At 40.1% G+C, this 27407-nt stretch overlaps 1 protein-coding gene across 1 annotated transcript in view; it reads right to left on the bottom strand.

Moving 5' to 3' along the window:
* Positions 1–27132, bottom strand: part of Chmp4c (charged multivesicular body protein 4C) — a 31710-nt gene extending 4578 nt beyond the window's left edge. Inside the window, exons 1-3 of the mRNA XM_008836770.3 lie at positions 26826–27132; positions 4319–4496; positions 1646–1760 (exon numbers count right to left, since the gene is read on the bottom strand). Coding sequence (XP_008834992.1) covers positions 1646–1760; positions 4319–4496; positions 26826–27015 — 483 coding nt within the window. The 5' untranslated portion in view covers positions 27016–27132. The remainder of the gene's footprint in view (positions 1–1645; positions 1761–4318; positions 4497–26825) is intronic.
* Between the last annotated feature and the right edge of the window lie 275 nt (positions 27133–27407).

Here is a 27407-nt window from a genome sequence, read left to right as displayed (position 1 = left end):
TTATGTGTATGAGTGTGTTGCCTGCATGTATGTGAGTGCACCCATGTCGTGAAATGTCATGGAGGTCAGAAGAGGGCTTCAGATTCCCCAAAGTTAAAGACAGTTTGTAGCTGCCATGTGGGTGCTGGGAATCAAACCCAGGTCCTCTGCAAGAGCAGTCAGTGCTCTTAACCACTGAGCCATCTCTCCAGCCCCAGAACTTACTTAAGTTTTTAACAAATAATAGAAGTCAGATGTCCTCAGAAGCCCAGAGCCCTTCCCATTTCATAACTCATTCTTTTTAAAAAGGTTTACATTTATTTATCTGTGTGTATGTGTACACGCATACACACACATCAGGCCACAGCATACATGTATATGTCAGAGGACAACTTGTAGGATTTAGTTCCCTCACTTTACCATATGTATTCTAGGGATCAAACTCAAGTGATTAGGCTTTGTGGCAGGCGCCTCTTTACCTGCTGAGCTATCTCACAGGCCCCACCATGCACTTTTTTTTTTATAATGCATTCTTCACATGCTTGGGATTAACAAACATTTTCTATAAAGGGCCAGACAGTAACATCTCTGCCTTTTCAGGCCAGAAACGTTCCTGTTATAGAATCTTCTTTGTTATTTTCCACATTTGACTGTGGAAACCATCCTTGCCCTGTGGGCTATATAAAATAAGGCCACAGCAGCTGGGGAGACTGTTCAGTGGTTAAGAGCACTGGTTGCTCTTGCAGAGAACCCAGATTCGGTTCCCAGAACCCACACAGTGACTCACAACTGTCTTTAACTCCTTTTCCAGGGGATCCATCTCCCTCTTCTGCCCTCTACAGGCACTAGGCAGACTGTTTTGCACATATACACATTAAAGCAAAACACACACATAAAAACAGATAAATCTTTAAAAACAAAAGGCAGGCCATAATCTATGGTCCTTACTTTGCCAAGTCCTGGCCTGGACCATTTTTGAATGTTGTTAGCAACAAACTATCATTTCCATCCCATGGGGCCACATCTTCACTTGTTACACCCATCACCTTTCATATCTCACAGAAAGAAGAAGCTGTGCTACTCTGTTACTTGGGAATGTCTCTAAGCATATCTCCTTCCCACATGTGTATGCCCTGAACAGAACCACTGAAATTGTCATTGTGGCACCACCAGTATAATTATAGTCTTCCTACATATAATATGGGACTGATTAATCTGAGTGGAACGTGAGCGTTAATAATGCCACTCCATACTTACTTTGTTTTATAGACTGAGTAATAAACAGAGGCAGCCTAACCTCTAATTTAACAGCTGCGGAAAACAATACATCTGCTTTTTGCAGAGTGACACCGTCTGCTCTGTTTGCCCAGATGTAAGAGCACATGATTCCCCATAATGGGGCAATTTATACTCCAACCATTAAAAGTCACTAACTTTACATAATCACATGCTGTTTTCTTTTTCCTTAATAGCTGAAAACCTAATTAGGAGGCTGTTTGCCAAACTATATTAATCTTTCTTTTAAATCAGCTACTAACACTTCATTTCCCTCTTAAGAAAACTATGTTTCCAATAAATATCATTTATTGGCTAAGTAACAAAAAAACTACCTACTACATATGATAGGATGCTGCCATTTGTCATATTGTGTAATACTGTCACCTACCTCATCAAAACCATCACCAAACTGAACCCTTTGAGAAAACGCTTCTGAAATTTCTTGGGCGATGTCCTGCTGTTCTGTGATATCTTGCATCAAGTCATCAATTTTGTTCAGATCCCTGGGAAAGAATATTTGGTTGGAATGTTTTAGAGTTTTATCTTACAATTATAAATTCAATCTTCATTTATAACAAGTTAATTTAATATAGACTCTTAATTACTCCAGTAGCATGACAAAAAATCCTGGTGACAACATTTATCAATTAAAAAAATAATTTTGGGGGCTGGAGAGATGGCTCAGTGGTTAAAAGCACTGGCTGCTCTTTCAGAGGACCCAGGTTCAGTTCCCAGCACCCACATGGCAGCTAACAACCATCCATAACTCCAATTCCAGGGGAATTCAACTACCTCTTCTGATCTCCGAGGGTATTGTACGACACAGGTGCACTTACACACATGCAGACAATACACTCATACACATAAAATAAAGATTAGAATAAAATATTTTAAATATTAACACTAATTTGGGGGGCTAGAGAGATGGTTCAACAGTTAAGCACACTGAGCACTTTTGCAGAGGACCTGGGCTCAGTTCCTAGTACCCACATGGCAGCTAACAACCATCTATAACTCTAGTTCCAGGGGATTCTATGCCTTCTTCTGGCCTCTGCAGGCATTACATAAGACAGGTGTAATTACGTACACACAGGCAAAACACTCTTACACATGAAACAAATAGAAATAAATCAAAAAATTAAAAAATTATCATTTTAATTTCAATAAAATTATCCTGTACATTCACACATATTTTCAAAATGAAATATCTTTTACCGTTGGGAGCTACTTGGAATGCAATCATATTATTTGAAGACCCATTTTGAAATTGTGGTAAGGCATGTGCTACAATGCAGCCCCTCTGCAGGGGCTGTCCCATTGACCACTGAGGACCACAGTGACTGAGAGAGCATGGCAGCTCTTAGCAGCCTCTCTAACAGCAACCCTGTAGAGAACTAAACTCTGGGGCTGGAGAACCATTTCCTATAATACCTAGCACCTCTGAAATGCTGGCTGCCTGAGGGCTTTCCCTTACAGGTGCTGCCTTGGAAGGTACTGAAGACAGCAAGATTTAACCCAACATGCCCTCACAGAATCCACAACTGTAGGGAAGGAACCCAGGCCAGGCCCAGGTTCAGGAGGGCAGCTGCTTCAAAGTCAGTCTCCAGCAGCTGCCACAGTGATCCCTGACCAGCAGCCTCAGCTGCCAGGGTCTAAAGACCAGGTCCTTCTACCCTGTTTCTGTAATACTGTCTCTGAATCATCCCTCCAACTCCGAAACTAGGACAAGCTCATTAGATCCAGAAGTGATAGTGTCCCTCATTGTTGAGTAACCTCACCACTGAAAGTTTGAGCCCAATGGAATATATCTTTTTGTCCAGTTTCTCAGATTCCACATGCTACAAAAGCTGAGTACTTTAACATATTTTCATGCGGTGATCCAAAAGAATGCTTTTATCACTTTCCTACCTTTATATCCAAACATTATTAGACTTGCAACGAATATATTCATTAAAAGAAATATGAGAAATGTATGGTGAAACTTTGGGACTGAGAATAAATTTCTTTCCAAAAGAACACAGTAGTCTGAAGCTGCTGAGCAACCTGGAGACAAAGCCCGGCTTTGTGATCTAACCATGCGGGACTCGGAACTCCAATCATGAAGAGAATGATCTCTCAGGTGCCAGATTTGCAGCTGGTTGATGAGTTACCAAGACAAGGTGTTCTTCACTGACCAGCCTCTACCTTTGCCTCTCCCCATCCTGTGGAACTATGTCTACATCCCTCAGCATTCACTGTTCTTGTGCTTCCTTGGCCAGGTGTCAGAAAAAGATTGTGTCCCAAGCACGCATTCTTCATTATGAATGCAAACCAAATGCCACCAGCACTGCCATGTCTAGGAATATTGATTGCTGAGCACTTGCTTTGTAGCAGGAACTGGACTGGGTATATCTAGCATCTCACTGAATTTTACAACCAGAGGAAGTGGATACCAACTTACAGATGGGAAAACTGAGGCAGGGAGGGATAAAATCATTCACTCAGGGAGTCAGCTATGGAGCTGGGATTACAGGCAGAAAAATACAAACCTTGGTCCCTGTAAGTAATATTTTGTGTCCGTGGTTTTCAAACATTAGATTGTCTCAATCCTGCCCTGGGAAACTTGGTTAAACATAAAAAAGCCCAGACCCCATGCTAGTTTCTAGAGGAGGCTGGGTTTCTGCATTCTTCTGAACAGTTCTTAGCTCTTTATCCAATGACTCTGATGCCCACCAAAGTTTGGTGATCACTACTACAGTTCTGATACCTTCATTGATGTTGGCATTGAAGCCTTGTAAGAATTATCGAATTAAGGTATGCACAGATAGGATTTCACAAAAGAACTGAGAAATATATATAGAAAAATCAACATCCTTTCTTTCTTTCTTTCTTTCTTTCTTTCTTTCTTTCTTTCTTTCTTTCTTTCTTTCTTTCTTTCTTATAGCTCTAACTTATCTTTAAGAAAGCATTCAATTCACTATGTCAAACAGTAAGCCAGTCCTACCAAAACCATTGTACAATTTCAAAGACTCTTCCCCAACACTGAAGACAGTCATGATTCAAAGAAGTCCAGGTCACTCACATGTTTTCATGGACTGTTTTCATTGCTTTGGCTGCGAAGCCCATGTTCCGTAAGACCTCAGTGTTGGTGTGTGAGTTTTCTAGTGCTTCTCTTTGGAACTCAATGGTAGAAAGGGTGCCGTCAATCTGAGTGAGCTGCTTCTCAAATCTCTTCTTTCTCTTTAGTGCCTGCAAGGCAGCTAAACAAGGAAGACACCAAAGTTTGTAACTGAAGAAATGGTGACACACTCAAGAGACATTTGTTCAGACCAAGCACTGGACTCAGAACTGCTGAAGCCTAAAGACAAAGCACAGCAAATGACCTGGAGACACTTACAGGCAACACCTGCCATTCCCTCTCTACACCAGCTATGCCTTCTCAAACACTGCTATTCTCTCTTCCAAAGATCTGGCGGGTGTAAGAAGATGGAAAGTCAACATTCATATATGGTAAAACATGCCACAGAAATACTTTGATATTGAATTTTGGGGAAAAGATAGGTTAAAATAAGAGGAAAGCCATGCAATTAAAAAATATTTAAAGGAAGAAAGGACCTTACTGGCTGCCGAATCATGCATCATTTTCTTATAGACAAATCTTCTAAGACCTAGGGAAATGAAATGACTTGCTTAAACGGGCATCTCATGGCTGGAACCTAAAGTTCTGAGCCAAACCTCTTGATCTGAAATGAGATAGCCATTAAGATTTCATCTAACACCAGTGTCCACAAAATCAGTGTAGCTGGAGTCCTGCTCAAGGGTTGGACAGCACTCTGGGGAGAGAATACGGCATTTCCTTCTGAGAAATGAGATCCAAATAATCTTCCAACTGTCCCTTACCTGCTTCATGTGGAAGCCACAAAACTACAAGGGTCCTTTTGACTGTGGCATCCTGTAAGACATCCACCAAAAGGTCCCAAATGTCCAGTTTGACAAGGCACTTAGGAAAAGAACAAGAGAACAGCAGAATAATTTAACATATATGAGATACTATAGAGATAAATGATAACGAAGCAGTTTTGGTAAAACAACTCACATAGTTTGGGAGCTCAGAAGGAAACAGAAATCATCACAACAAATCTCTGAGAGAAGTCTCCTAAGTCTGTTCTGGCCAACTTGATTTGTAACTCCAAAGGACTCATTTATTTTTTCCAATGATTTTTCACTGGTGTACAGACTCATGGTCATGATATTTTGGTGGTTTTAACTGGTGATCAATGTAGATCTTTTCCTCCCTCTGGCTGCCAGAGGAACAGCCACATCATGAATGACATAGCAACTATCTGGGGCAGGAAGCTTCTCACAACCGACTTCTTCAGAGAAAGTACACGGTTGCTGAAATCCCCACACCCCTGAAAAGGCAACAATACCTAAGACAGAGATCCAGGAAAAAGAGTATAGATACCTGAATACCATCTTTGTATTACACCCAGAATCTATTTTGGTAGTAACAAGACAACTGACTTTGGCTAGGTTGGTGATTCCTTAGACTATGCAAAGAAAATTAAACCCAAACACAGACTGTCAAGACACAGCTATGTGAGAAGGAAAATACATAGGGAATAGTGGAAGGAGCACAAGAACAGATGAAGAAACTCAGGGCTGCAAAGGCCAGCATTCATGCTGACCAGAAGCAGGAGAGACTGTCAATGACTTTATAGTATGATTGACAAATTTTTCATGAGAAAGAATAATAACCTGAAAGAAATTTTTAATATTTTATTTATTATTTTATGTATCTGAGTGTATTGCCTGCATGTATAAGTGCACCTGTGTATTGCAGTGCCTGCAGAGGTCAGAAGAGGGCATTGGATCCCTGGAACTGGAGCTACAAACAGTTGTTAGCCACCAATTGGATGCTGGGAATCGAACCCAAGTCCTCTGCAAGAGCAGTCAGTGCTCTTAACTGTTGAGCCATCTCTGAAGCCCCAAAACTGAAAGAACTTACAAAAAATATCCTCTGTGCTTTTTTATCTTTTTTGCCTTAAATTCCATTTTATGAAAAATAGCATTTGGATTTGTTTTAATTACAAATTTTATCAATTTTATGTAATAACTTTTATGAGAATATCTATTTCAAAAATGGTTTCTTAGTTTCTTTGTTGTTTGTTTTCAAGAGACAGTGTCTCATTATATAGCCTAAGCTGGTCTCAAACTCATAAACCACTTGCCTCAGCCTCCAGCGTGCTTGGATTACAGGCATGCAGTCCCATGCCTGGCTTAAAAATAGAAAGTCTATTGTAAATAGCTTATACCTGACAACTTATTTCAATATTCCCTTTTTATTTTTTGAGAATTTCATACGTGAGTACTGTGTTTACATTGTTTCCCTCCTTCTCCCTTCCACTCCTCCAAAATCCCCCTTCTCAATTTTATGACCTCTTCTTTAATTATGGTGGTGCATGTGTGTGTGTGTGTGTGTGTGTGTGTGTGTGTGTGTACATGTGTAAAATCTACTGAGTCCATTTAGTGCTGCTCACGTACACATGTGTTTAGGGCTGGCCACTTGGGATTAGATGGCTTATCAAGAAGCTCTTCTCTCAGCAGCCATTGATTGCCTGTAGCTCTTCATCTAGAGATAGGACCTTGTGAAATTTCCCTCATTGACTTTGGCATGTCAATCAATGTTATCATGCAGGTCTTGTTTATCTTTTAATGTAAGAGTTTAACTCAATCTAATTTACTGTAATACCTAATGTGACCTTTTATTCATTGTTTGTTTGCTACACTTTTGTCTTCTTTTTCGTTTCTCATCTTTATGTAGAATGATCAACTATCTTTGGTCATTTTCCCTTTAATTGATGAATTATGTATGCTAAATTTGTTCTTCTAATGAATATACTTGTATTTAGCATATGTAATAAATTGAGTTTTCTAGCCTTTTGCAAATGAATTTATATCTATATTTTATGGATGGCAAATTATATTTTCTTGTAACCGTAGTCCACAATGTCTGTTGAAAATTTAGCCAGGTGTGGTGGCATACACCTTTAACCCCAGTACTTGGGAGGCAAAGGTAGGCAGATCTCTGTGAGATCAAGGCCAACCTACTCTCCATAGTATAGCCAGACCAGATGGGGCTACAGGGAGACCCCATCTAAAAAGACCAAAAACCAAACCAAAATAAAACAAAAAAATTTTGAAAATTTTACATCTGTAATCCCAACATCTAAAAGGCTAACTGAGGAGGATCATAAGTTTGAGAAAGGCCTAGGCATCACATAAGTTCTAGGACAGCCTGGTTTACATAATGAGACACTATTTCCTATAAAATATATAATTATTAATAATAATTGTAATACTGAGCAAGAGGCACAGAGGCATACCACATAGTCATGGTCTAATCAGGAGTCCTTTATTAGCTGGCAGTCAGAGAGGGGGCACCCAAAGAGCTCTTGACCCCAGTGATAACCAGGGCAGTGTTTATAAAGCTTGAAACCACAATTACATCACGCCAGAGGCAAGGCCAATACCATAGTTACATTAGATCACCATGGTTACACCAGATCAGGGGCAGGTCAGTTAACAAAGAGGTTTTCACTTAGTTTCAGTTAAGAAAAACAAGTTTCTCAGAATTGCAGAAACTATGGGCTCCATGGAGTACCGGTACAGCTGAATGGGAGGACGTGCAACCTGCTATCTGTAAATTTCCCAGTATTGTAGAAACAACGTACCCCCTGAAACTGTAGGTAGGTGCAGCCTTCATGAGACCAGCTCTGGTTGGCTGGCTGCAGTTAGAACAAGCAGGGAGGGGTGGGCAGCTAGGCAGAAACACAGGGTAAAGCAAAAGTCAGCTAGAACAAAATGGAATCAGCTTTGCCATTTCAATAATCTGCAGTTTTATTAGTTGTAGATGATTGTTAATATTTTTGTTAGCCTTTCAATTTTGATAGACTCTTTGTTAACACTTGCATTAAACTTCACAGACAATTTCATAGTCATTTACACTAAAGGATAGTGTTTACTAGCTTACTTTCTTACTCTTGCTTCTTGATCCTACATCTTAGATTTAATTTTTTTACTAAAGTATTTTTGTTCAGGGAAGTATTTTCCAAAAAAAATATGCACATGCACATTAATATTGTAGATGTATTAATACTAAAGATAAATATAAATTCTCCAAATACCTACAGGTCTAAAAAGTCTTAATTTTATTTCAAACTTAAATGCTAATTTAAAATTTCATAGAATCCTGTTAAAATTATTTCAAAAATTTTAAAGCACAAGCTGGGCATGGTGGTGCCAGTCTTTAATTCCAGCACTCTAAAGGCTGGATCTCTCTTGAGGCCAGCCTGGTCTATACAGTGAGCCAGTCAGGGCTACCTAGTGAGACTCTGTAGCTCTTCATCTAAGAGACATTATTTCACAGTCCCATTTCAAAGGATTGATTAAAGCAAAATTTCTCATTTCTGTGTAGATAATATGCATTTCTATTTCTCATCTGAAAATATTCAATATTTTATTTGTCATGGAAGTTATGAGATTTCACCAGTATTTGCATAGGTATTACCTTACTTTTTTTTAACTATCCAGTGGATGCTTTTATGCTGTAGGATCAAGTCTTCCTTTAGTGTGGGAAAATGGTTTTGTATTATTTCTTTTGCTCCTCTTACTCCTCCATTATTTCTGTCTACCCTCTTCTGAAATTCTGGCTTGTTTTCATGTAGTTATCTGCACCCTTGGCCCTCCATGCACATTTTCCTTATTTCTCTTTTCAAAGCCCTATAAGCTAGATACTGGCTTTTTGGCACTGCCCTTGAATTTACTAATTAATGTTTCTGCATTTCTTATCTAAGTTTGAAGATAATGTCTTCACTTTGTGAGGGTCCTTGATCACTAATTTATCTTTAGCAATATTCACTCTGCTGTTTCATACCCTTTAATTGTTTCTTAAAATAATATTTTATCTGTTGTGGGATTATTTTGTTTCAATTTTTTTCAGTTGTATGACTTTAGCTCTTAGCAGCCAGTTCTTATCCATGCTGACTGTAAGTTTTTGAGTGTGGTAACAGAGCCATAAGTTATTAAAGTAGTGCTTGCTCTGTGAACTCTCCTCCTGGACAAACACATTAGGATACAATATGAAACACTCCTATTCCTTTGGCCAAGACATCTTTGGGGAGCCTGCTACCAACAGCATATTTGAAGTCTCCATATCCCTTACGGCAAATTTCCAGATTTGAGTGTGAGGTGCACATGCTTCTTGAAGCCCACTCCCTGGGTGTCCTTGCACATGTTGACAGTATATTTTAGGATCACTGCCTTGTTGATGGCAGAACACTCCTTCTTTTCTGGCCATTCTGCTGGGTCCAAGTAGGAATGGAAGTTGTTTGGGTTCTTAGAAACAAGGTCTCATGTGGCCCAGACTGACCTTGAACTGCTGATCCTCCTGCCTATGCCTCTCAAGTGCTGAGATTAACAAGCACCACTGCATGGTGTTTATAATTTCTAAGGTTTTCTGGTTTTCTAGCTGCTAATCTTGATGGCCACCTGTTCTTACCTCATAGATGCAATAGTCACTTGACTCTTGCTGCACATACTAGCACAAGTTTCACTTTTAACGTGTTTTTTAAGGTTTTAAAATTTTATTTGGTATATGAGTGTTGTGGCTGCATGTATATAAGTGCACAAACTGTATGCAATGCCTGTGGAGGCCAGAAGAGGGATTGGATCTTCTGGAAATGGAGTTATAGACAGTTGATAGCCACCATTTGTGTGCTGGGAACCAAACCCAGGTCCTCTGCAAGAACTGTAAGCACTCTTAACTGCTAAGCCATCTTTCCAGCCTCACATTCTTAATGTCTTTTATTCCCAACATTTTTTCTCTCTCTTTTCTCAGGTCCATTGCTTGTTTTGCTTATCACGGTACTTTTCTTTTATGCAGCTGCCTTCCCTCAAAATTCTTCTCCTCTTGTATTATAGGTTCACATTCAGGAATGAAAGACTAAAGAGTAATTACTATGAAAAGCTGTGTGTCCTGTTGTATAAGACAGTGTCCCCAGGAGGCCACTGTCCTGTGGGGGAAGGGTGCTTAGGAATGCCAGGCAGACTTCATTCCATGGCAGGGCACAATTCACAGCTGGGGATTCCTGCACTAGCCACTAAAGCCTTTCCAGTGGTTTTGGAACACTTTCACTTCCTTTGTGAGTGCTGATGTTCCATGATGCACAATATGTCCACCTGGAGGTCCAGGGCTATCTCCAGTCTGCTCTGTTTCCCTCTTAAGGTGCAACACCACAGATTGAATCTTTGATAAATAGCGTTTAAATTTTAATTACAGAACAGTTTTTGTTTTTTTAACCTGTCTTTTAAGGAAGATCTAAAACAATTTTTTAAAAGTCGTGGTGGCACCCACATTTAATGCCAGCCCTCCAGAGATAAAGAGACAGGTCGATCTCTGTGAGATCAATGCCAGCCTGGTCCACATAGTGACTTTGATGCTGGCTGGGACTAGGGAGACCCTGTTAAAAAAAGAAAAAAGTCAACTGGTCTAAAGTCCTCTTTACAATATTGCATTTAAGAAAGGCTGAGCACATTAATGGCCAGGCTGGATAAGGGTGTCTCAGCACACAGGGAGAATAGCCAGGTGACCTTCCATTTGTCATTCTGCACATGGATTCAGAGCTACTATTGGGTCTACAGCACTGGGATATGATCATTTACAAAGTCTGTTCTAACCCACTTTTCCTGTGCTTAATTATGAGCCCCTTGAAGAAAGACCAACACTTTTTATGTCCTTCAGCACCTGGTCCAGCTGCTAGCGCACAGTCAACAAAATACACAATGAAAAGTAAGCATTTTCTGTATGTCAGATTGGGGTTAAGTGCTTTATGTGACTTATGCCACTTAATCCTCACAGAATACCAAGAGAAGATACTATTATCACCCATTTTACAGGAGATTCAATGAAAAAGTGTTAATTGAATAAGCATGATAACTTTCCAGACATGTATAATAACACAACACCATAGAAGACATATGACCTTCAAGCCTGGAGTATGAGTCTTCTATGACTTAAAAAAATGCTCTTGAGAATGTAACACTCTGGTTTTGAACTTTAGTGTGCTATTCTAGGAATAGGTATTATATTAGATTTAAAGATTATAAGAATTAGTGATAAATTATGGAAACCACAGCCTACAGTCCCTATATTTTATTCAGCAACTAAATACTATTGTCAATAATAGTGGTCCATTTATAACATTCTCAGTTAATGAGCTTGTACATCTTATTTATGATAGCTGTTGACAAAAGAAATGCCCATTACTTTCAGAATAACTTACCACAACAGGAACACAAAAGTATAAAACATCTCCATAGTTCCATAAGCACAACAAACAAAGCTATTTAGCAGAGTATCCTGGGAAACTAAATTCCAAATGCTCATCTCTTCCACCTGGTTGAGGCAGGTTCTCTTGTTTCTGCCACTACACAGCCCCACATTCTAGGCTATTCTCTGTCTCTGCCTCCCACTCCACCATAGGAACAGTCAAAATTTTAAATGCCTATATCAACATATGGTTTCTAGCTTTCAAAATTACTTGAGGAGAAATGTGAGAAATTTACTGAGAGTTGGGATCTCAACTTTACACTGTAATTCCTGTTCTACAAACAACAGATTGACCTGCACCAGAGTCCCAAACCCAAAGGCCAGCCGGGAAGGAAAATAAGTGAAGTGAGAAGTCAGCAAAAAAAAAAAAAAAAAAAAAACTGTCTTTGTTTTGTGTCCTGTGAGAAAATAAAAATATTCTATGTAGTAATAATAATAATAATAATAATAATAATAATAGTAATAATAACATAAAATTAGTGCCAGGGTGATAAGAAATGGAATTAGATACTAGCCTTAGCATCTGGGAGTCAAGAGGAAGAAGAGGACCCGGTGAGGTGGGAGGATGCCCCGACTTAATAGAAAGTACACTGGTGGCCTCACCCACTGAGGCTATGAAGCCATGGGTGTCAAAAAAGCAAGGTATCTGGATGTGCATCCAAAATTCCAACCTGAATTTGTTTGTTTTAATCCTGTGTGAACAAAATCAACAACTTCTGCAGGGTTGGATCTGATCCCAAAGACACTTAAAAATCATTGTGACATATTCCTGGCTCATTAAAGCTTTTCCCAATCATCAAGACAAGAAGCTTCAGTTCTTAATAGCCAAGAAATACATGCACATCTCTCCATGAGCTGCTTCTACACAGAATGCTGATGCCATCGATACAGCATGAGTTGGCCTTGACTTTGGTGCCAAATGAACAATTTTGGGGAAAAACAGCTTTCTTTTTTCAAAGGCAAACAACTAATGATCCAAATCAAGCATGGTTCTGATTTGGCAAAGAAGGACATGTTTAGAACCAGGTAATTTGGGTATAATTCAATCTTCCAAATTCCTGTGTATGCTGTTGAGCAGCTGGTGAGACCTGGACAATATTCTTCCTAGAACAAAGGTATCTATTGTATTCCCTCCTGGGTGAGAAACAGCAAAGTATTTGTCTCCGCCCATAACAGTGATGTTCCCTCAGCTACAGAGTGACAGAACAAAGTCCTTTGTGTGCTAACAGGACACATGAAGGAGGTTTTCTGCAATCCATTGGAGAACAAGGCTGAAATGTAAGAATTATCCACTCAACCGAAATTCTAGTCTACCATGCCACCAAAGGAGGACAGCTCTCCATCATCTACACCATGTAACTCAAGACAGCAGAAAAGAACCACATCTTCATTGCTCATTTGTATAAATAGAACATCCCAATTTTAAAGGTTAGTCTATTTCCTGTCATTCATTCAGAGTGTATACACAGGTGCACTGTTAAACCATTAGTTGACAATGCAGAATAATCTTTGAGGAGCCATCATATGCAGTGAATATAGATAGACCTGTTTATGAACTATGAAACTGGAGGCAATTGTCCTTTTGTACTCAGGAGTGGATGATCTCTAAAGAAGAACTAAAAGATGAGGCTCTGGAAACTCAGCCCAGTTATGAGCATGCTTAAGAGACATGTCATACATAATTAGTTATTTCATTTTGTTTTGAACTGGGAAGCCTGATGATCACATTTAATGAAGGAACTTTAGTGTAAGCCCTGTTCTTACTCATATACAAATCATCTTTTAAAAGATGCCTCCATTGATGACACATAGTTTTAGTTCTCCAAACGCAATTTGAAGACAGGTAATCACAAGCATTTCACAAATGGAATTAAAACAGAAGAGTTCTGTTCAAAGCCAAGGGTTATATTCAAAATAGCCTGGAAAATATTATGCAATTATAGGACATTTGGCCAGGATCACCTTACTATGAATTTCTCTAGATTTCTACACTTTCATAAAATGTTCTTCATTCATTTCAGTACATATTCAGCATTTACCACATGCTTGGCACTATTAGGCTCTGAAGGACAAAGAAATAAGGTGACAATCTCCAAAAGGCAAAACATGAAATGGGCATTTAATCACATAGTTCACATTCCATAAGTCCTAAGCATTTATTATGATGGGATAGGATTCAGTGATAGGGTATTTGTTTAGCACATTGGAGGCTCCATTTTCAATTCCCACGACCACCAAAGCAGGGGTCTTTATTAGCTCTGTGTGACTGACACTATGCCCAGTGATACTAACATGCATAAATTACATTTTCATCTCTAGTAATAGAAGAATTAGAGAGGAGAATAAGAGATATCTTCAAGATGCAGTGGATACACGGAGAAATTTCAAAGCTTTCTACAATATACTTAACATGCTGATCAATAAAATGCACGACTTCTCTACTACAGCACATCTCAAGCCAATGTGAACTTTCTGACTCAGATATATGGGAAACCAGGGACTATAAACCTTGAAAATACAGCAAATCACACCAGCTTGCCACACCAGTTGGTGTCTATATATAACCTCCATATTTTCAGAGGTCTCCCCAGTATTAAATGTATAAGGAGGGTAAACGGCAAGCTAAAAAAAAGGTCAGAACACAACAATGATGCATGTGATTATACAATGGCAAGACAGATGCTGGAGAACATGATAAAAGGGAATGAGGCTGGAGAAAATAGATGAAAGGCATTCTGAGGAAACAGCACAAGAGCACTTGGAACTGGTATATTCTATAGGCTAGCCTCTAACTTTGGAGCAAATTTGTGTTTAAAATGCGGTGATTGATCGTATTGCAAGTGTAAATGATTAGAAAGTCAAGCCGATTAGTGTCCTTTTTCTTCTCCAGAAAGAGACAGAGACAGGCAGAGAGAGAGAGACAGACAGAGAGAGAGAGAGAGAGAGAGAGAGAGAGAGAGAGATAGAGAGAGAGAGAGAGAGAGAGAGAGAGAGAGAGAGAGAGAGCTCAAATGGACCTAGGAAATTGAAGTTATTTTCTGATAAAAATGATGCTTTTGTCTTCATTCTAAAAAGCTCACTGCTACCTTTAAAGACAAGACCATGCTTGCCACCAGGGTATCATACAAGAGACTATTAGAGAAGGTAAATCTAGGAGGGGAAGTTCAGGATCCAAAAAACATTCTTAGTCTTGAGTTATCAATAAAATAGAAGAAATGTAAGCACAAAAGACTAATTTCAAATACTCAGTAAAATTCCCATCTCTTATAATTAATTTCTTCATAGGTCAATTGCCAGGCAAGTGGAAATAATAGGCTATTTTAGCAACATATGGATATGTTCATTAAAATCTACTTGATATTCTTTGTAAAAATCCAATTAATTGTTTGACACCAGGCAGAATACATAACTACCTGAATGAATGTAGGGTTTTTTTTTTATTTATTACTAATGTTATTCATAACCTCACACTAAACTCCACTAAACTCTGTGGATCAGTTATTACTTAAAATATAGAAAATGTAGGGATAAGAGACTAGCAAATATTAACAGAAAAACACAGAAATAACTGACTGTGCTTAACTTTACAAGGCAGACAGGTATTTATGGGTATAATTTATTTGGTATATACAATCCACTTTATATTATATATATATATATATTCAATACGGTTCTATTTTATATTCTTATAAGAAAGTATTCCATATTCATATGATGCAACAAGATTTTGTTGTAACATGTCTGCAGTATCAGGCTGTCACCTAAAGTTTATAATCCCTCTCAGCTCTCTATGATTCTCCGACTCTTCATTTCAGGATTCATATTCAACTAATCTTGGACTGTCTCAAGATGACTTTTAGTATTTGTTACAGTAGCAAGAAAGGCCCCCTTAAGAGCCTGGTAGAGACCTAATATTCCAGTTGGGCTTTGTATTAGATGCTTTTCTATTGTTGTGATAAAACACCATGACCAAGGTAACTTATAGAAGGAAGAGTTTATCCAGAGGGACAAGAGTCGATCATGGTGGGTGGGGGAGGCATGCCAGGAGGCAGCCAAAGCAGAAAGCTGAGAGCTCACATCTTCAAGCATCACAGGAAGCAGAGAGGCAACCTGAAAATGGGATGTGGCTGTTAACTCTCAAAGTCCTCCCCCACTGATGTGTTTACTTCAGCAAGACCGCACTTCCTAAACCTTCACAAACAACACCACCAACTGGGACCAAGTATTCAAATATTTGAGCCTATGGGGGACACCTCATTCAAACCACCACAAGCTTGGATCATCAGTTGGCCTGGGAACCACCTCTAAGAGAGTGGAATCACCTTAAGTCATGCTAAAAAGCTAGGCAGAAAAATGAGTGCTTTAATGAGATAAAGTATTTTCCCTGCCCAGAATTCCCACCCTCAGCACTGTAGCTTTTGGGGCACAGATGTGCAGGTTTTTATGTCCGCCTGTGAAAAGTGAGACCTCTTCTTTTCATCTCTCTTTTTTCTAAATATGCTTTTCCTAACACTTTGTGGTTTCCCAACATTTCGGGGCATCCTTCCTCTTTCTCTAAAGCTCCCTCCCCACCATGTGACTATTAGTTTGTGGTGTTTCTGACCTCCAAACCAGCTTAAAATAGCATGCCTTTTTATTCACTTTGTCCTGCAGACAGCTACTGAGATTTACAAAAACTCCAATGAAATTGTCCTTAAACTTCTATTCAAGTCCATTCTTAAATTCTTTTATTAATGTGACTAAGAACCCCAGGAGAGGACTCTGATTTCTCCTGTTATCAGATAATACAGTGTCCAGGTTGGGAGTTTTACACAGCTCCTGGGTTGGATATTAGCTGGGATCTTTGGAAGTTAGCTCAGGAACCTTTTAAGTCCAGGCATTTTTTTTTCCCTTCATGTCTGAGTATATTGCTTGCATGTACATAAGTGCACCTATGTCATGTGATTCTGCAGTGGTCAGAAGAGGGCATTGGATCCTCTGGAACTGGAGTTATGGGTGGTTGTTAGCCACTGTGTGGGTGCTGAGAAAACCAGCCAGTGCTCTTAACCGCTGAGCCATCTCTCCAGTCTGCTTTTTAAACTTTTAAATCAACTCTGTCTGTTAGAACTTCTACCAAATAATAACCAGACAAAGTAGAGAAACCAAAGTAAGCAGCATGTACTAAAGTATGAAACCAGGTAAGTTACTAACCAGAAGATTGGGGATGTGATTTAAACAATAAATTCTCAATATTATCTGTGAACTAACTATCTGTGTAATTGTATCCCTTTTAAGTGCAACTGGATTCAAATGTACTTAAGAAAGAATATTACCAATAAAAGAGCACCAAAATAGATCATTCATGTCCACTCCAAAACTGATATCCAAAGCAAATAATTATAAACTAAAAAACTGAGTATAAGATACTTTGCCTTAAAGGTCAGAACATAAAGGCCAGACATATTTTTATTTTCTGTTATCATGAAAATTGTCTGAGCTAAGTAATTCTAAATCCTGAGACACACAACAGCAACACTAAGTACACATGGGAGTGAGTGCATGGTCCTAGCTGCTGTGCTTCCTCAAAAGTCTGTATGTCCTATGGCTAAGGTACAATGATGCTAGTCGTAAATTTTCTACCTAGTTTTTATTTTGGTTACATTAATAAAATCCAAAACAGCATAAATCAGAGAAAAAAAATACTATTTTCTTAATATAAATATTTCCCAAGCTGCAGCATCATCTACCTTGGTGGAATTTAAATGAAGAATAATAAAGCTCCAATATTTATAACATTGCTCCATATTCATGAAAGTTGCCAAAAAAAAAAAAATCCATTGCTTTTGTGGAAGAAATCGCAAAAGATCTTCAAACTGTCAAAATCCATGTCACACATATTTGAAGAATTCTAGAGCAGAAAGGTCTACACATTCACTTTCTGAGAGGTTGGAAAAAGAAGCAATGGTTACTAGAAGCTAAGATAAGCTCCCCAAAATGAAAACCACTAATCTCATGAGATTCTTTTCTTTGAATGCTGACTGAAGAAAAATATACAGGGCACCCACAGGTCTTCTAACTCAACGCACAGAAAACTCTTCCAGAAACAAGCGCACACCACAAGCAAGTTATGCACATCCAATCTTTCAGAACAGAATCTTCTAGTGTTTTATTGTAAAAAGCTTTCCAGTGGATCTGATGACATTAAGACATTATCAGTTCATAAACCAGAATCTGTGAACCATAGATGTGTGGATGTATTTTGGGTTTAGGAATATAATTTTAAAAGTATGTAGAGCATGACTGAAGAAAAGAAAAAAAAAACAGAAAGAAGATAAAGTCTAGAATTATAGTATTCTTATGAATAAGTAAGTCATTGAGAGTCTGTCAAAATGCCATCAAGCCTCAGCTGAATCCCGGGTGAAGCATTGCTGCTATCATGCAGAGGCCATCTTGGAATGAAGTCTCCAGCAGCACTCCATAGGGCTCGTCCTTGTGTCTGTATTATTGAATGCATTAACAAATATTAATGCAGCAACAAGAGTTTGATTATGACTGATTCGACTAAATGAAACAGTGTTAAGGAACCCTGCTGTTAAGGTCGAGTCCTTTCTTAGCAGGGGCCTCCTATTCTCTGCCTGACTTACCTGGAAAGTGCCTCCAAGCACGGATGCCTGGCCTTATTTGGAACATGACCTTTGGCATAGTTACCTGCAATAAAACTGCCCCCAGGTTTTTTCTATATGATAATTAGGCATTGCCCTATAGCCAGATGATAGGATCCCCCTACCACATGTAAATAAAGCATATTATGAACACCTATCAGCTGAAACTTTGGCTGCTGCCTCCACACTATATTTTTCCCTGACCCCCACTGAATAAATGGAGCTGTATCACTGAATCTGACTCCCAGGAAGGTTTTTTCCTTCATGCTCACTGGCCTTTCTGACCCTGTTTGTTGTTTCTGCTCCCTTTGTTCTTGTGGGTCAGTGGCTAATGGTCCACGAGGGGAGAGAGAGACCCACAAAACAGTTCATGTAAAAGACAATAAAATAAAAAATTGTAAATGCTTAATCCTAACTGAAGATGGTGTTTAATAGGAGCAAATGTAAAATACTAAATGCAAGCTTAATACACTGATCTCAATAAGAAGGGGTAATGTTAATGTAAATGGGAATTTTTATTTTTTAATTTTTTAATATTGATTTCTTGAGAATTTTGTAAAATTGTAAAATATACTTTTATTGTATTTAGAACCCTTCCCCTATCTACACCCCCCTTACTAACCACCACCCAACTTCATATACTGTACTATACTATATATACACACACACATAACGTGTGAATATATATATATACCTATAGAATCAAATTTATGTTCCTGAATACCCTTTGCTGTGGGTTCATTCAGAGGAGCTTGGTCAACCTACGAAGAGTCTCACCCTTAAAAGAGATTGACTCTCCCCTTCCCAGTAGCTATCAGTTGCCAATACTTCCTCAGGTAGGGTTTTGGTTTCTCTGCTGAGAGTTAAGAGATACATTTATCACAGCAGTCTAGAAAAGCCCCCAAGGGGGAATTTTAATTTTTAAAATATTATTATTATTAGTGTTTGTGGTGTGTGCATGTGTGTGTGTGTGTGTGTGTGTGTGTGTGTGTGTGTGTGTGAGAGAGAGAGAGAGGTAAATGTGGGGATGCACTTGCTATGGCACATATGTAATGGTCAGATGATGACAGAAGTTGGTTCTTTCCTTCCACTATAGGTTCTAGAGAAGTTTCCTTATGCAGCAGATGGCGATTAACACAGAAAACCACAACTAGTCCATGTGCAGAGAATAAAAGGCTTCACATGCTCATCCCCAGATAGGACACCTATATCAAACTTCTGCCTTCCAAGGCTCAGGGATCATTGCAGAAAAGGAGGCAGAAAGAGCGTGAAAGCCAGAGGTGGTGGATGATTACAAGAAAATGGGGAGTTCCACCTTTTCGCTCTTTCTGAGCCATCTCACAAGCCCTGACGGGAGCCTTTTCCAAGTCCAGTGAAGAAAAGCTGGTGATGCAAGAATCTGAAAATGTACATGAACCTTCTGTTTATTCCAGAAGAAACAAGGTTGAGGAACAACCAAGTAAACAAACCTAGTTCACACTGTGTAGTACCTTAGGGTGTGGCTGAGGGTATAAGTTATAGAGTCCTTGCCCAGGGACCAGGGGGAGATGGAGACAGGTGAAAATTGGAAGATTTTTAAAGAACAGCTTAAGTGTGTGGGGTTCCCAGGGTAAGTACAGGTTCTTGAGGTTCCCTCATAGGGGATGAATGTCTAAGTGGAGCTTCTGGGGTGAGAGGGAGAAAGTAGGGGTGCAGGTTCAGTGAATGATCACATTTTCTCTAATCTATTTTCAAGGAGACAGGGACAGTTAATTAGAGAGTATGATCTTGCCTGGATATTAATGCTCTTGTTATAAAACTCACTTTTTTCTCCAGGAGCTAGAATAGTACAAAACAACCAGATAACCAAAAGCAAAGGGAAAAATATATGGTAATGGTGATGGTAACTTGAGTATGGGATAAGTCTAAGACCTTCTGTAACCCAGGGGAGTCATAGAACAATAAAAAACAAAACAAAACAAGGACTATTCATATTCATAGTAGTCAAGATGTGCAATCAACCCAGATGCCCATCAACAGATAAACAGATAAAGAACTGCGGTATGTATACTGTGCAGGTCAGCACTGCATCACTGTGACAAAAATACCTGAGAAAATTAACTTAAAGGAGGAAAGGTTTCTTTGGGCTCTCTGCTTCAGTTCGTGGTTCACAGGCTCCATTAATTTGGACCTGTAGCAAGGACAAACATCAAAGGAGAGGGGCAAGTGACTGAGAAGCCTGCTCACCTCACTGCAACTAGTAAGTGGGGGTGTTAGGGGAGATGCATAGAGGACAAGATAGAGCCCACAAGTACACACCACCAAGGATCCACTCTTTTCAACTATGTCCCATCTGCTGTTTCCACCATCTTCCAATAGTCAGTCAAATGATGACCTATCAATGAATAAATTTACTAATGGTTTCAGAGAACTAATAATGTAATAAATCCCCAAATGCACACCTCTGCACATTGCTGTATTGGAGACCAAGACTTTAACACATGGCCTTTGGAGAACTTTCTAGATATAAACCACAATATATATAAAATGGATCCCTAGTCATCCATACAGAGTGAAACCCTATCATATGCAGGCAAGTGGATGGAACTAGAAGACATCATAATAAGCAAAATAAGCCAGACACAGAAAAACAAGTATTGCATGTTTTCATTCATATGTAGAAATAAAACAAATGAATTGAAATGGGACTATTAGGGATAGGAAAAGGAACTGAGGAGAGGATAAAAGAGAATAGACTTGATCAAACCCTGATATGTGCATATAAATGTATATATGTATATAGAAATGCCACAGTGAGACCTATTAATTTATACAATTAAATGTATTAATAATAAGAAGAACCATATGAACTTCCATAAGAAACTAATTCAGGTCACTAATGAGGACCTGTGAGAAGCCCCTCAACTGTCTCTTCTGGAGTAAACAGAGGGGATGGGGAGTGAGCATTTCTTATCCAGGTATCTGAATGACAACAGAAGGAGAAATAATAGGAAGGGAAGAGGGGGGATGAAGCTAGTCCTGCTAACCTAATGGATCATTGAATAATATGTCACAGGTCCTTAAGTTTCATAGAGATCAGAATCATCATGTGTGTTTAAAGTTCAGACTGTGGACTCTACCACACAACCTGTAATTTAGAATCTTCGGGGGGGGGGGGTTACTTAGGAGCGAGCATTTTAATAAGTATCCAGAAAGAATCCCAAAGCACATGATCTAACAGGCACATTCTTTCTCTTCAGATAGGTCAACAGGTAAGTTAACTCTCCCAGGGGACTCCCTCCATGGTGCTGCAGTTTAGGCTGTCTCACCTTACCTGAGCCATGCATTTGCTCTCACTGAATTGGCATTCACTCAACTGACTGCTGTGGCTCTCTTTGCACAGAAGCCCTTCTGGTCCCCAGTGTCTGTGGTGGAGGGATGCAGCTAAGACAACAATAAAAGAAATGAAATCAACAGCACAGGTGGCTACTCTCACTGAGGTAAGGGTAGACTGTGCACACGACCCTACTCCATGTGCACATATCCCCAGTGCATACACACACAGCTCCACTCAACATACACACAGCCACCATGTCTGCATCCAGATTCCAAAAGAATCTTCAGCCTTGTCCATTTACAGTCCAGGCTCCAAAGTGAAACAGCTTGTTTCCATAGAGGACACTACCTTGAAGACTCATTTCCCTAAGCAGACCCCTAATGAAGACAGCGAAGAGCCCCAGCACCATATTTCACTCGAACCGTCCATATGACACTTTGGAAAGCTTTTGTTCGAATCTGCTTCCTCTTCTGTCTTGACCTTTTCTATCAGTCCATGTCACAAGCTCAGCAGCCTATGGCCTACAGATAACTACAAACTGAACCCACACCTTCTCACATAATTACACATAGGCAGTTGCTCCTCCAAATATATAATTTGGGGCCCTGGACAAGATAAGCAGCAAGGCCAGGACTTGGCGAGAGGAGGAGCCACATAAGGCATCATAACCCAAGACAGGACTCACTGTGATGGTCACACCAGTGTGTCCCAGGCATCTTGCCAGCCTCTTCTCCAGGCCCAGCCTGGCAAGAAAGACTTAGCACAGGAAAGGTCTCCAAGGAAGTGAAGATGGGAAAACTGAGAAAAAAGAGATGTGGGGAAGTGACTACTGCCCTCAAATACATAAAAGGAGATGGTAAATGTATTCAGTGCTACTCCAGAAGACAAAATTTGAGCCAATAAGTGAACAAATTTCAACTTTAAAAAAAATTATTATAGGGGCTGGAGAGATGGTTCAGCGGTTAAGAGCACTGACTGCTCTTGCAGAGGACCCAGGTTCAATTCCCAGCGCCCACATGGCAACTACGAACTGTCTTTGACTCCAGTTCCAGGGGAATCTGAAGCCCTCTTCTGACCTCCGTGGCATTTCACGATATGGGTGCACTCACAGGCAGGCAACACACTCATACACATAAAATAGAAATAATAAAACATTTAAAGAAATTATTGTAGACCAAAGGCCGATATTTTTAAGACACTGAATGCATCATACAACGTCACTCATCCTCACAACTCTTAGCATCAGAGTTACTTCTGCATTATTCAGATGAGGAAACAGAACTAACTAGACAGGTGACCAGTAAGAAGTCACAGCTGCTAAGTGACAACGAGGACAAATCAAACCTAGGGCTGACTGTTCTGAAGCACAAGCTCTGAACTACAATACCAAAGGCTTTGTGTCAAATTGTAACAATTAAATTGAAATATTATATTTAGCAAAATCCCAAGGACATCAGGGATAGTATAAAAAGATCTCAAGAAAAAATCAGAACAGTGACCTCTAAGGAATGTTGCCAAACCAGCGTGGCAGCATGGGTTTTCAATGTGTTGAGATATGACACTCCATTTCTGAGGACACCAGCCTGGGGCATCAAGAGTTACTTCACTTGCCCTATCTCAAGAAAGCGTACAAATATTCATTGCCTGTGGGTCCCATAATGGGAAAAGGGCCAGGAAGCAGGAGAGAGTGAGAGACCTGGTTTTTCAACCTCATTAACATTAAGATGGATTTAGATTTCTCATATAGGACCTAACCACGGGGCAGAGTCAGCTGGAAGGGCTTTTTAAAAACTTAATGCCTGAGTCCCATTCCAAGCAGTTATATAAGAATCCATAGGGATGGCCACTTGCAAGCAGGTGACTTCAACAGACATGTAGGATGAAACACTGCTCTAGGTAACACTGAAAGACATGGGAAAACAATTGAGGTATGTATAATAAGTTTGCTTTTGCCCAAATAGACCACTAGCTTTAAGGCAGGAGTTATAGTAATCTGAATAAACCACATTTAAAATCTCTGGCTTCCTAAAGTTTTAACCAAGTTAGAAATCTTGCTCTGTTACTCTTTTGAACCATCAGGACCTTGAATATCATATCACAGGTGCTACAGAACCAGTTCTGTGGCATGTATTCAGTTTCTCTGGTATGTGGTGATGATAATCCCTAAAAAAGTTTGCAGTAAGAATTAGCTACTTCTGCCATTTCCTTGCTACTAGTTATAATGCAACCAAATTTCAAAACACAATCATCATGCACATTATTAAACAAATATCTAGGCACAAGAAGACAAAACAGGTTGTCAGTCTGTTTTATGAGATCAATGAAGTTCCAACTCTGTGCCCTTTCGGGTCTCCAGTACAGCATGTTTGAAAGACTGAGGCAGACAATGTCACCTCTGTGAGAGCAGTACTCAGTCAGAAACCCTGAACCGATCACCAAATCACTGTCCTTGATTTGAGGACAAGCAGTACCATGCCAATATTTACTTGTGGGTCTAATAGATTCATTTCTATTAGAAACATGGGGGACTGAAAAGTATCTCTAAACATTGTAGCCAATGCACACATTTTGAGTATTTGCAATTTTACCAGTGAGTGCCATCTTCTGATGTTTATAATGTTAATTTTAAAATATTTTATTTATTATTTTTATGTGTATGAGTATACTGCCCACACGTATGTAAGAGCAACCATGTCGTGCAATGCTCGTGGAAGTCAGAAGAAGGTGTTGGGTCCCCTGTATCTGGAATTATTGATGGTTGTTAGCGGTCATGTGGGTGCTAAGACTCAAACCCAGGTCCTGAGCAAGATCAGTCAGCATTCTTGACTGCTGAGCCATCTCTCCAGCCCCCAAATAATGCTAATTTAAAGTTACTCATTTTGCCAGTAAAATTCCTTTTAGGCAGTGAAAATGCTGCCAATGCTTCTTCTGTTGAAGAGACATACATCAGTGAAGAACTTGTAGCTTTTGACATAATGCTAGCTGATCATTCAGTCAGTATGCTTGACACTACATTAGGAGGCCATCTGTAGAAGTAAAGCTTTAACTGAACATTGTGTCTCTGTGATTACCATGTAAATTACAGCTGTTCTAGAAGTGCCACTCTGGAACAAGGGACTTTTTAGGGCTCAGTTTTGTGAAGCTTTATTTTCCTATGTGTCTGAAAATATTTTTAGTGGATAAAGGAAGAAAGTGAGTTTGTATTTCTGGTTTATCCGGGAGATATCAATAGATGATGTTTCTAACGCCCAGGTTTGTGACTGAATTTATTCTGTAGTTTATATTACAAATGCTCTCTTACAAACCAGCCTCTGCTTACTCCCAGGTCCACTGGAGCCCAGGCCTGGGATAACATCAGTGAAGCTCTCATATGTAATGGTAATGAATGGATTTTTATGTCAATTAGTTACTTATGCATCTGTAACCTCCCTGAGTTAAGGAAGTTGGACTCTCTTTTTGTCTTTATCAAGAGAGCTTGTGATGCACATTAGTGCATTGTCAACTAGAGAATATTTCTGCAAATGAGTATAATCCATATTATTTTACATTTTATTCTTTAAAAGCCAATCTACACTTTTACAAATTCCTAGAAGCAGATGTTAAAGTTTTTTGAGTATTAAATCCATATCTGTTGCCACCACTGGAAACAAGGTACACACAGTTCCAAATAAATGACAAGGTGACAGCGCCTTGGCAGACACTAAGCAAGTGCTAAGAGTGCACAGCAAACTGGAGGCAGGGAGGAGTCACAGCAAGCCATAATGCATGGTCTCTGTTCAGACACTGTCACTAAATAACTTCCCAAAATATTTTCCAACATGGACTAAAAATAGAAACCAGTCCTTAGCTCTAAACCAGGCTATACTGTGGCCAAAAGCTACAGGCCACAACAGGAAAAAACCAAACTGGGCCTTTCCATTGTGGGTAATAAGAAAGCATAAATGTGTCAGGAACACTTTTGTAAGAAAATGCAGGGTTGTCAAGGTCAATTCCATGAGGCATCACCTCTCTGCTGCATTGAACAAAGGCAGTATCATTTAGGGTAAGCTAAATCCTTCCAAGGCTTAACTGTGACTAACAAAGCCATACTTGGAATCGGGGTTGGAATGGGAGTGTGGCTCAGTAGTAGAGCACTTGCCTGGCAAGCATAAGGAAGTATGTTCTGAATCCAGTACTGAAAGAAGGAGGAGGCAGAAAAGGAGGAGGAGGAGGAGGGGAAGAAGGAGGAATTATCCTTCCCTCAAATCATGGTGTGGTAAAGAAGTCAGAAGTAGGGTCACAAATGTTCAGGGTTTGGGAGTAAGCAGAGCTACTGCCACTTATATTTCAGGGTCTGCCATTGAGTGGGCACTAAAAGCAAATCACTTCTCTCCTCACTGGGTTTTCATGCATACCACAGGTGCTCCTGGGGCCTATTTCTATAGAGAGAGCAGTATGCAGCACAAACCAATTAACTCTGACAAGAGCAAAAGGTTCAAGGTATGAGTCATTATTAACTCAAAGTTCTTTGTATGTACTAAAAGCCAGTGATAGGAAATTTAATATTTAATTCCTGACTCTTTTAAGAACTCAACTATACAATAGCCAACTACAGTTTTCAACAGTGGATGAACAAGATAAACCAGCACAGATTAGAACATGATTCACTGGCGATCTATTTACATGTAAGTTACATGTGTGACTTAAATACAAACATACAGCAGAGAACTTGGTGTATAGAACTGAAGACAGCAGAGCTAGGCTAGGAAGAGGGGACCCAGGGGCACAATCCAAAGGGGTGCCAGAAAGCTCAGTAACAAATTAAACTACATTTTAATGCAATAGTCTTAAGACTCAAAATTAATACACAAAAATCCATGTCAACCAAAATATCACATTTTTAAGAGTTTTCAATAAAGAAGTACCATTTTAAAAAATGAGATGAACCAAAGACAAAAAAAAAATGATTACTAATATTCACCCTGCCTCTATTTAAAGTTTTGATCTCAAGTTCACCATAGAGTGAGTCTTTTAAATATTATAAATATTGTTCATTACCATTACTGAAATTGTTGGTGCCGCCTTACATATTGCCAGCCTGGCAGGTACCTGGCTCAGCTCATCCTAATTACCAGGCCCTAGGGGTCAGGATCAGTTCCTAGAAACACTGTAAGAGCAAAAACCAGGCTGCCAGGAGGGCGCAGGTGCCTAGCGTGGGATTGTCCCCAGGGTTAGGAGAGGCCCGGCCAGGGGTGCAGCCTACCTCGCTTGTTCTGCGAGCCGTGCTTCTTGGCCAGGGCGAGCTCCCTCTGGATTCGGTTCTCCAGGTACTCCTGCTTCTTGGCCAGCATCTCTTCGGTCTCCCGGAGCCGGGCCAGGGCTTCCTGGGCGCTGGGCGCCGCGCGGGCCCGGGTGGAGCGGCCCCCTCGGAAGAACTTGCCCAACTTGCTCATGGCAAGTGAGTGCGGGTCGAGTAGCCACGGCGGACAGGTGAGCCACACACCGAGGCGGTGGCGCTCTCCGGAGTCAACAAGTTGTGCCGAGGCATGTGACACCCACTCCTGGGCATTTCCTGGCCTGACTGGGCCCCGCCCGAATCACTCCTGGGCATTTCCTGGCCTGGTCACCCGGGAGGAGGCAGGGCCGGAGTCCGCCCTAGCCGGGCGCCACCAGCCCTCTGGGAGTTGGACAGCAGAGAAAAGTTACTGGACCAGAGGTGCTGCCTTATCCACACTGGGACGCTCCCAGGAAGGGAAACATGTGGGCTCTGAGTGCAGGTGGCCCACCTGGATATGCAAAGTGCATTTTTGTGAGTGTGGCAGAGCATATAGTGTAGCCTTATCCG

This window comes from Nannospalax galili, unplaced genomic scaffold, assembly GCF_000622305.1.
Source record: "Nannospalax galili isolate Female #2095 unplaced genomic scaffold, S.galili_v1.0 scaffold370, whole genome shotgun sequence".
NCBI lineage: Eukaryota > Metazoa > Chordata > Mammalia > Rodentia > Spalacidae > Nannospalax > Nannospalax galili.
This window is presented reverse-complemented; position numbering and strand designations above follow the sequence as displayed.